Here is an 11504-nt window from a genome sequence, read left to right on the forward strand (position 1 = left end):
CAAGTCCATATCATCCCCATCATCACCCCCTCCGTTCACTCGATCGCAACCATACCCGGAGGAGGGCATGAAACCGATCACCCGCGGCTTCTTGCCGATGTATCTTGGCAACAACAATCCTCGTCGCTTCATGTTGTTGTTGCCCTTTCCATCTCTTCTTGGAGCAAGATAGTTGGAGATGGAAGTGCGCATGTAGGCGAAGTCCATGCAAGCTTCTCCTTGTCTGGTGAACTTGGCCACTCGCTCCACCGTCTTCTTCCTCATGTCGATCGAAACCACCCACGACTCGTGGTCGTCGTGTGGGCCGGCATTCGTCATCAGGTAGAGAACATCCTTTGGGAGATGCTTTGCCGGAGCGTCCTGCGGCGGCGGAAAGGCAGTAGGCGTGCGGGTCCAGGCGTCGGCGCCGGAGTCGTAGGTACAGACGTCGTATTGCTTGGCTCCGGATCGCCGGTGAGAGCAGAGCGTCGCGATCTTGTAGGCGTCGGCGCGGTAGCGCATGATGCCGACCTCGCCGTGGGGCAGGTGTCCATGGCCCCCGGCCTAATTGAATGATCTCGAGTTCTGAGGCCACGTACTCGGCAGACAATCACACAATGTAGATAGAGTTTAAAATATGGCAACGAACAATGCATTTGCGCTAAGTGAACAATGTGTTTATGCCCATCTCAAGTGGAAGTCAGAAAGAATGGAATGCTCTCGTCTACTCTCATCATCAGTACAAAAATAATAATGCGCCTTCCAATGGCGTCTGGCTGCAGTACAATTGGTGCCGTAATCCTCATGTCCTTGCGTATGAACCTATACTGTATGGGAGGGGAGGCTGGACGAACTGACCGGGCGACAAAATGGTGACTTCAGGGGGAAGCACACACAGAACCGGCTAAATGTAGACCCCTGAATCCAAAACTTCTTCTACGGTGGTCATGCCCATGCTCCCACGTTGATGTTTCTGATGCTACACTGGTTGCTGCCTATGATGAAGATGCAACCTCGATGGCACTTCCGAGTGGCCACGCAGCTTCCACAAACGCGTCGCTGTAAGGAACCTTCTTTACCAATGTCATCTCTTGTTGGGGATCAACACCTGCAAGATGGAAAGCAAAACAAATGAGATAGGTCTTATAATAGATGTACACGATGATGGACATTTTTTACTTAGTACTGAGCCTCTTACCAAATCCATCCACAAGCAGTGTGTACTGGTACACAAGATCCATGCAAATGTATGGAACGTTATCCTTCTGGACACCAGGGTAGCTAGATTGGGCGTCATTCACGTTCAATTTGCAAGCACGCTTGGCAGCTTCCTCAAAGTCTGAGGGTTTGACCTTGGCAACAGCCGCATTGGAGTTAATGAAACCAGCCTGAACAGGAATCATGGAATGCTTAGAAGTGCATAGTGGGAAAGAGTAGCAAACAAGTGAAATTCATCTTCAGAAGGAGGACAGTGCTAGAATCAGAAGTTCCATAACTTACCTCGGCAGCCCTGTCAAAGAAAAACGACGCTACAAAGAGATTCTTCTGGCCAGCACCACCACCACCATTCCAAATGCCACCAAAGGAACATTTCATGTGAGTGCATGCTTCATCTACTTTAAGAGCTTTCACTACATCAGCCCTGCATTCCGAAAAACTACTGCCAGAAGGTGCAGCCGATGCTTCAAATGTATTGCCACCATACTTGTATTGCCCTAAAATCGTAAATGCCATTAGAATAGAGTCCTATGATCAGCACAATGAAAACAAGCATATCATGTCATAATATGCTCGTGGTTTGTATTGGCTATGAGTTTTTATGGACATAACACAAAGTAATACAAGTACTTTTAACAGAAAGGATGATAAGCGGCAAAGACTAACAAGCAGAACAAATAAGATAGTTTGTCCTGTAGAGAATGGTAATGTACACAGAACAAATTTGAGGAATTCGTCCTACTGTAAACCTGAGTTTGTTTCACAAGATAGCAAAGCTGACTTCTTTTGGGAACAGACTTCACTGAATGGGCTGGGAACTAACCTATACTTTTAAGATGCAGATGAAAAAGACAATAGCAGAACAGTAAGGCAGAAGAAAGCAGTCATACCCTGATGTCCAGCCAATACACAGTTGCTGTAACCATTGGCATTGCCAGCTTTTAAGATCTCTGCTCTAGCAGCCAGCAATCCGTAGCGCAAATAACTGCAACAAAAGTTCACAGTTATATTCATGATTTAAACTCATGATACCTTCGACGAGAATAATCATGTGATGTCACTTCCATTAGTGATACACCAAAAACTAATTACCCCGCAGAGCACAAGTGGATGCATGACTAAAGTCAGTTCAGACCGATGGCACTATGTTTGTCTACAATGCAGTTGCCTTGAAACAGTGTTAAATAAAGTCATGCTTTTCTTGAGATTACTCAGCTGTTTTTACTGATGGATTTTTACACATTTAAATTGGGGTTATCATGAAATTTCTCACTCCCATTATGAATTATTCTAGGTCATTAATGTATTGCGGTGACATGACCGTTTCTTACATAATTACACATTTTTCTTCTTTCAGTGGTTTATGACTCACCAATCCAATTAGACATAACAGGATTTGCAGGACAGTACCACCATCAGGTGCTTAAATAGGTTTTGATAATTGTTACTTCATGTTATGCTTAGAAACATCAGCAGAGGGTTCACAAATTACGAGGACAATAATTCGGCTAAACAGGAGGAACAGCAAAAAGCTAACAGAAGTTAAAATATCAACCTGTGGACATAAAGATGATACGTTGTCCCTTTAAGGAAAAGCTTCTTCACGTATGATTCTTCACCATCTGCTGGTTTAGGAGCCTTTTCAGCATCCTTCTCTGGGATAGCATACGCCATTTGGACAGATCCACCGCCAAGGTCAACCACACCAACTGTGTCTGCGTACGTCTTTCCCAGATTTCCCAACAGATAATTAATGGTAACCTGTAAGCATATAGAAGAGTGAATGGGAGATATATGGTATATGTCCCTGCACTAGGAAGGTAAACAAAGCAGCAAAGCTTATGAATAATTCCTAAACACTCTGCTTAGCACACGATCTGACCTCTACTAGGCCTGTTTGGTGGTTACCTTGAACTCTACTTACATACAGTTTTACATATCTATATCTACACCACTATATAGTGTGGGAATAACATTGAATATTGGCTGTTGGATGAAGCCAATCCAACGGTGGAAAGTTGGCAGGCCCGAGCATTGTTGGCCATTGGATATCTTATTCACTACACACGATTTTGCCATGCATGCGTACTATCTAGAATATTCCATTACTAAGCTTAAGCACAATGCACCCTATGCACAAACCTCAAAGCACTATGTTTCTCCTTTGCTCTAGAATCTTCCATACTTTAACACTGCCAACTTTTTTCTTCTAAATGAATTGCTATTGCTTTTTACTTTATGAATATCAATGTATAATGTGCACAAACCTTATCACTTCAGTAAAGAAAGCACACAAAAAAACTCCATGGCTACAGTACCATAGCAATGTAAGATGGCTCTGAAAGAATTGACATTCGCTTTTGCTTTATTTACTTCTTGTACAAGGCTATGACAGTATCTTCATAAAATGATTTATATTTTTTTCAGTGCCATAAACTACAAGAATTAAATCTACATCTCATACATGATGCATATGTGACTATAAATTTATATAGTTGCTTGTGTTATGTGATATGCCAATATGCAATCATACTTTGGTTATGTAAGTTCTCACGTGCAATGCACGTGTACCTTACTAGTAAACCATCAAATATCAGTTCATAACTTAGGAAAATGGCATGTAGTCTTCTAAAAAATGAAATACATGCAGTGATAATATTTTTTTAATCAAGAGCCTTAGAATAACATGAAACGCAACCATATGTGATAAGTAAGGCCAGCATCCTACCCATTCATATGCACCTTCCTGAGTTCCATCAAGAACTGTGACCCAATCCGGCTGGTTCTTGAATGAACTCTTTTCACGAAGAAGATCCCTAACCTGCATTTTTGTGGATACATTAACATCCAGGTACACAATCAATCATGGCAAATTGGTAATAACATAACAAAAACCTCACTCAAACATAAAGAAAAAAAAAGCATAATAACCCGCAATGCAGACAATAATGATGATGATGATGATATGATAGAAGACCATTTACCGCTTGCAAAATCTCTTCGGATTTTCCTGCTCCCAAAGCTCTTAGCCCTGCTGTTGCCTGTGAACGAACAAGGAAGGTAAGAACATCAACAAGCACCGATTACAAAATCAATTAGTGTGAGCGAACCACTCACCCCAACTCTAACAGGCGTCTGGTCGCGCAATTCGGCCGGAACAACTTCCTTGGCCTTCTCAATGAGGGAGACGAGCGATTGAGCAGCCTCGCGCGGGTCCTGGGCGTACGCGCTAAGTCCAGGCTTTTTCTGCAAGGGCGGAGGAAGGGGAACGGAATTCAGCTGACAATGACCTAAACCAGATCCAGATCCGACGGACGAAGGGGTGGTCGTCTTACCTGGACGAAGAGCTCGATGTCGGTGCCAATGTGGACCAGATCCAGGTTGCCATCGAAGCAGAAGACGTGGACGCGGCTGCCGGAGCTGCCGGCGTCGAATATGACGGCGTACTTCTTACCCCCGGCGGCCCCGGCCCCTCCTCCCAGGGGCCTCTGGGCGGCCCCGGCGGGCGCGCGCGGCATGAGCAGGAGCACGAGCGAGACGAGGGCGAGCGGCGCGAGCACTACGAGCAGCACCCCGCGGTAGCGGTGCACGCGGTCGGCGAGCGTGTCCTGGCGGCCGGCGCCCGGCAGCTGCGAGTAGCGGCGCATCTTGTCGGCGGGCAGGAGGAGGAGGTCGGGCGAGGAGGGCGTGCGGTAGCGGATGCGGCCCCCGGGGCCGGGGGGCGACGGCTGCTTGACCGCCTCTAGATCCTCCGCGGGATCCAGCGCTCCCGTCCGTCCGCTCCGCTCCGCGCGCGTCGGCGTGGGGTAGGCGAGGCGAGGGATGGAGGGCCGATCTGCGCGAGCCTCGGGGGTGGAGTTTTAGGCGGGCGGGCGTGCGTCGGTGGGTTTGACTTCGGGCGGGGTGGCGTCGGGATCCGGGCGCGCGCTGGGGAAATGCGTGCGCCTCGGGACGTGGCGCGGTGGTCTCTGGCTGCTGTGCTGCCGCCGGGCGCGCGCGCGACGGAGGCGGGAGGGAGGTGGCGGTGGCGTGCGGAAAGGACGGCGCTTTGTAGCGGCCGCGGCGGGGGAGGGGGTGAGGGTTGCTTGTGCGGGTTCGCCGTGCCCGTGCCCGTGCCGGTGCGGTTGGGTCGGGGTTGGCTTCGTCCGCGCGCGTGTGCGGAGTTGGCCGGACGGCACCGGAGCTGCGGTGCTCGGTAATTTCTCACGGTGCTGGTCCACGGCTGCGCCGGACCGTGATTGGTTGGTGCAGGTAATTGACCGTGTACGCGCCAACCAGAGAGCGTGTTGACGTGGTGATGGATTCAGCGATCCAGTTAAACTTTTTTTTGGAAAAAACTTTCGATGGATTCACCCATAGTCACGGCAGTACAAACAATAAAATAAAAGTAACAAGTCCATAGACCATTACCGACGAATATAAGCACTGAAGCGAGTCAAATGAGTGCTGCCATCGTCACCCCTTATCGATGCCGGACAAATCTTGTTGTGGCAACAGTGAGGACGTCATCCTGTTAAGACCTCCCGGGACCAGCGCAACAGAGCAACCATCATCGATGAAGAGAAGCTCAGAAATATATAGCCTGTAGACACATGGATGCAGATGAACGAGGACCAAATCCAAGTAGGTTCACTGAAGACAAAAGCCGACTGAATCTTCGAAGATCAACTAGAGACACACCTCCAAATGCCCTCCGATGATGCTAGAAGTATCACCGGGATGGGGCTAGGCAAGGAGAACCTCATTTCATCTTCAAGAAGCCGTTGACGCCTCGTCTTTCTAAGTAGGACACAAAACCTAAACCGAGACAAAGAGACACCTAAAACGGAGCAGGACCCATCCCACTGGCAAGGGTCGAGGTCCACTGCACCTCCATTGCATAAAGGCCACAAAAACTGAGACAAATTGTGGCAACAACGACATGATTTAGGAATCTCTGATCATCCGAGTAGAAGCACATGCAAAGGGATACGCTACCAGACGCGTGCTTTAGTAGCAATCCATTTTATCCTTAGAGAAGCCCACTCAGTGCACACAATTTTTTCTCAATTCTTTTACTAGAGTGACCTGCAACTTTTTTACTTGAATTGGAAAAACACAACAAACACGATGTTTTGGATCATAAACAAAAACATTACTCTCTCATGTACATATTAATTGTCATTGATTTAGTACAATGGAAAACAAAACAATTCCCATAACGATGAAACTTTTCAAAGGCATCTTTCTATACCTATTAATAAAGGAAGGACTATTTTATTCCCAGCTACTACGTGTTTTACAGAAAATCCCTTGATCTTTCTGATATTCAACCCGCAATTCGGGCTTAAATCAGATTTTTTTTTTTGCTTTTGCGGAAAAATCCCTTATGTTTTTCTAATCAAATCGCGGTTCAGTTCTAAGTCAGATTTTTGCTTTTGTAGTAAACCCCATGATATTTAGGATAATCAACTCACGGTCCATATCAAATTCTTTAAAAAAAATCCATATCTTTAAAACCGTAACTCCAAATTTAACATGTATATGTAATTTGATTAAAAATATATATAATCTAAATATGATGTTATTTTATCTATTAAGAATTTTTTAAATGATATTTAGGGTGCTAGTCTAATCAATATCGCATGATCCACCTTTCTTTCGTACCGGTGCCGATCCAGACTAAAAATGAATGCCTCAGCAAAACCAAATTGGAGACGAAAGAAACTATCTATAACGACACATGCACGCCTCGTCAAAACCTCGCGGGAAAAAGAGCAGATTTCTCATCTTATGCCAAGAGAGAGAGAGAGATGCCTTAGGATTGACCATATTCAAACACATTTATGATTGTGTGAGCACTGAGGCCACCGTCAGTGAGTGTGGAAAAGAGAATAAATGGCAACATAGATAGATGGCATGTGTGGAAATAAAGGACATAGACCTATTGGGGTATTGAATCATGGTTATTAGGTTAAAGGCGTGCGATTTTTCTTCTTCTGTTGCAACACACAGACTCTTTTGCTAGTCATATTTATAATGTAGGAAGTGATTTAATTTATTTTGATTGAGATAGTGCAAAATATTTGATTTGATTAGGTTTCCTATATCCAACCTATATCTAGAATGTCCGCATTTGATTTGATGGAGTTAATGCAAAATATTTGATTTGATTTGATTGCCCGTATCCAATCTATATCTAGAATGTTCGCATTTGATTTGATTGAGTTAATGCAATTACATTACACCCATGGTGTTGCAAAAATTTTGTTTTGATTTGATTGAGTTAATGCACGACATGGGAGGAAAGGCTTGACTAATGAACGTATGGCCACCAACTCCCCCTTTAATACTAGAGATTGTCCTTATATAATGAAAAGACAATAAACGTAATGGTAACGCGAAGCGGAACAAGAAAGAAAAACACAGGCAAAGGAACCATGCAATTAAAGCATTTTTGGATATTTTTCGATGTGATAAATATAGGAATTTCTTTAAATCTAAACAATTGGTATGCAATCACGAGCCCTTATCGTATTTGCAACCATCCAGGTTCATTATCTAATGCATGCAACACCAAAGATCTATAAAAGGCCAGGGGGTGCGACAATGGAAGCAACCAATCACCTACAACACCAGTTCAGACCTCCCCACCAGGAGGGGTATTCTCTGTCGGCATGGCACTAAAACCATGGGCTCCCATAGGTTTGTTGATGATTACGCTAACGTTGATCTTCGTCAGTCTCCCGTTGCCAGTGGACTCAAAATCATGTGTTGAAATGATAGGCAACCAATTGGTGACCACCATGAGGGACAAATGCTTGCTTGCTTTCAATCCATCAACAAAACCTGGTTCAAATCCCGTTGCGGAGAAAGAGTGCTGCCAGGCGGTAGGCAAAGGTCTTGAGCGGTCCAGGGGAAACATGTGCCTTTGTAACTACATGAAGTTAAATCCTGGCCTCGGTGGGCCTCCTGTCTTGGGTGGGCCTACTATGGCTGAATTGTGCAAGCTTAGCGAAAGGACCAAACAAATCTGTGGAAGCTAATTCACTTTAAAAAAATCCGTGGAAACTAATAAGAAGGAAAAACAATGAAGGGGAGCCGAGATGGTGTAGTGTCCTACTCATATTATTATGCTCCAGTAGTAGTTGTTGTTCCATTATTTTGATGGTTTCATGCATATGTGTTTATACCCCCAAAAAATGTATGTGTGTTTATGTTTGCAATAATATATAAAGGGACTCCCATATGGCTACATTTGATAAATTTCCCCTATTGCTTTTTTCTTGTTCCATTATTTTCACGCCCAATGCGACGTGTATAACATAATTCTGCTTCCATGGTTTACGTCCCAAGATCTCAATTAGTGGCGCCAAAGAACCTAGAGCTGCCGCTAGCTTCCGGATGCGGTGCAAGCGAATGGGGCATGCTAGGGGTTGAGGGTGCAGTGGTGCTTCTCTGGTATCTTTGGTCATGCGCGTGACAGAGTGGGGGAGGTGGTGGCGGTCAATGGAACGGGTGGTGCTTTGAAGTGGCCACAACGGGGGAAGAGGAGGTGGGGGCTGCTTGCGGGTTCGTTGTGCATGTGCCAGTGAGGTTGGGTTTGTTTTTTCCACGTGCGCGTGCGAAGTTGGCCGAATGCCACCGAAGCTGTTGTGCTTGGTAAATACGGAGTGGAGTTTGTTTTAAACCCTGGGATTGTAAAGTTTGATATAAATGAACCCCGCCGTCCAAATACCTAAAATTGATACACTAGCCTCACTGATCCCGGTCAATCCTAACCTTATAGAGAGGTAAAATCTTGTTTGTTACATCAAGGGAAATAACAATCCCAGCTAGGATCAATCTCAAATCTCGAATGTGTGGGTAGATGTATACAATCATCTTATTCCCCGATGTATCTCTCACACAAATTCACTCCCATGCCTGGTCCACTTTCCTATCTTATTGTCACCGTGATGGCAGGATCATCGTTCTCCTCTATGCGCCTGCTCCTAGAATGGCAGTGGCCACCATCATGTTGCCCCACAATCTAGAGTTGGCATTCGCGTGCCATGTGGTCATTGCTATGGCATCTGCTGACGACCTGTAAGTCGATATGTCTCAAACATATCTAATTTTCCAAACTCTTTTTCCATTGCTTTGGTCTCCAATTTGTTTCCGAATGACACTAACCCGGATTACCGTTGTTTTCAACAAAATTACCATATATTGTTTTTGTGCAAAAAATAAAAGTACTTAATGCGGGACAGAGATTTTTTTAGAATTATTTTAAAATACTTTAGGAATTATGGAGCGAAGATGGACCGAAGGGGGGCCACCAGGCCCTTGCATGCCCAGGTAGCTGATGACCCACAAGTATAGGGGATCTATCGTAGTCCTTTCGATAAGTAAGATTGTGAACCCAATGAGGAGCAGAAGGAAATGACAAGCGGTTCTCAGCAAGGTATTCTCTGCAAGCACTGACATTATCGGTAACGGATAGTTTTGTGATAAGGTAAATCATAATAGGTAACAAGTAAATAAAGTAAACAAGGTGCAGCAAGGTGGCCCAATCCTTTTTGTAGCAAAGGACAAGCCTGGACGAACTCTTATATAATGCAAAGCGCTTCCGAGGACACATGGGAATTGTTGTTAAGTTAGTTTTCATCATGCTCATATAATTCGTGTTCGTTACTTTGATAATTTGATATGTGGGTGGACCGGTGCTTGGGTGTCTCCCTTCCTTTGACAAGCCTCTCACTTATGATTAACCCCTCTCGCAAGCATCCGCAACTGCGAAAGAAGAATTAAGGTAACCCTAACCATAGCATGAAACATATGGATCCAAATCAGCCCCTGACGAAGCAACGCATAAACTAGGGTTTAAGCTTCTATCACTCTAGCAACCCATCATCTACGTATTACTTCCCAATGACTTCCCCTAGGCCCAAATAATGGTGAAGTATCATGTAGTCGACCTTCGCATAACACCACTAGAGGAAAGACAACATACATCTCATCAAAATATCGAACGAATACCAAATTCACATGATTACTTATAACAAGACTTCTCCCATGTCCTCAAGAACAAACGTAACTACTCGCAAAACATATTTATGATCAAGATCAGAGGAGTATTAATTATCATTAAGGATCTGAAAATATAGTCTTCCACCAAATAAACCAACTAGCATCAACTACAAGGAGTAATCAACACTACTAGCAACCCACAGGTACCAATATGAGGTTTTGGGACCAAGATCGAATACAAGAGATGAACTAGGGTTTGAGAGGAGATGGTGCTGGTGAAGATGTTGATGGAGATTGACCCCCTCTCAATGAGAGGATCGTTGGTGATGACGATGGCTCGATTTCCCCCTCTCGGAGGGAAGTTTCTCTGGCAGAACAGCTCCGCCAGAGCCCTAGATTGGTTCTGCCCAGGTTCCGCCTTGAGACGGCGACGCTTCGTTCCGAAAGCTTCATTCTGATTTTTCCCAGGTCAAAATACACCATATAGCCAAAGATGGGCCCCGGAGGCCTGCCAGGGGGCCCACAAGGTCGGGGGGCGTGCCCTCCACCCTTGTGGCTGGCTGGTGGCCCCCTCTGGTACTTTCTTCACCCAATATTTTTATATATATTCCAAAAATAAGCTCCATGAAGTTTCAGGACCTTTGAAGTTGTGCAGAATAGGTCTCTAATATTTGCTCCTTTTTTAGTCCGGAATTCCAGCTGCCGGCATTCTCCCTCTTCATGTAAACCTTATAAAATAAGAGAGAAAAGGCATAAGTATTGTGATATAATGTATAATAACAACTCATAATGCAATAAATATCAATATAAAAGCATGATGCAAAATGGACGTATCAACTCCCCCAAGCTTAGACCTTGCTTGTCCTCAAGCGAAAGCCGAAATCGATAAATATGTCAACATGTTTAGAGATAGAGGTGTCGATAAAAATAAAATACAGACACGAGGGCATCATGATCATCTTTAGAACAACAACATATATTGTCATATAATTTTCTTATGTTAGAGTAACAATTCGTTCACAAGGTAGAGTATGAATCAGAAACTTTATTGAAAACTAACAAACTATGATCTCAGTCATTGAAGCAATTGCAATTTATCATAACATCAGAAAGAGTCAATTAAAGAGATTTTCAGCAAGTCCACATACTCAACTATCATATAATCTTTCACAATTGCTAACACTCACGCGATACTTATGGGTTCAAAGCTTCAATCGGACACAGAGAAACATAGGGGCTTATAGTTTCGCCTCCAAACCTTTTACCTCAAGGGTAATGTCAACAATAATACTTTATGAAAACCTACATCCGAGGGG

The 11504-nt window shown here is 44.5% G+C and overlaps 1 protein-coding gene across 1 annotated transcript; it reads right to left on the reverse strand.

Moving 5' to 3' along the window:
* Positions 1-603: 603 nt before the first annotated feature.
* LOC119353246 (probable apyrase 2) lies at positions 604-5339 on the reverse strand. Its single transcript, XM_037619839.1, has 9 exons — positions 4533-5339; positions 4315-4443; positions 4182-4238; positions 3926-4018; positions 2753-2958; positions 2088-2182; positions 1480-1694; positions 1178-1367; positions 604-1087 (listed from the first exon to the last, which is right to left on the reverse strand). Exons 1-9 carry the CDS (start codon positions 4842-4844, stop codon positions 975-977), a joined length of 1410 nt encoding a protein of 469 aa, XP_037475736.1. The 5' UTR covers positions 4845-5339; the 3' UTR covers positions 604-974.
* Positions 5340-11504: the final 6165 nt, after the last annotated feature.

This window comes from Triticum dicoccoides, chromosome 2A, assembly GCF_002162155.2.
Source record: "Triticum dicoccoides isolate Atlit2015 ecotype Zavitan chromosome 2A, WEW_v2.0, whole genome shotgun sequence".
In the NCBI taxonomy this organism is placed as follows: Eukaryota; Viridiplantae; Streptophyta; class Magnoliopsida; order Poales; family Poaceae; genus Triticum; species Triticum dicoccoides.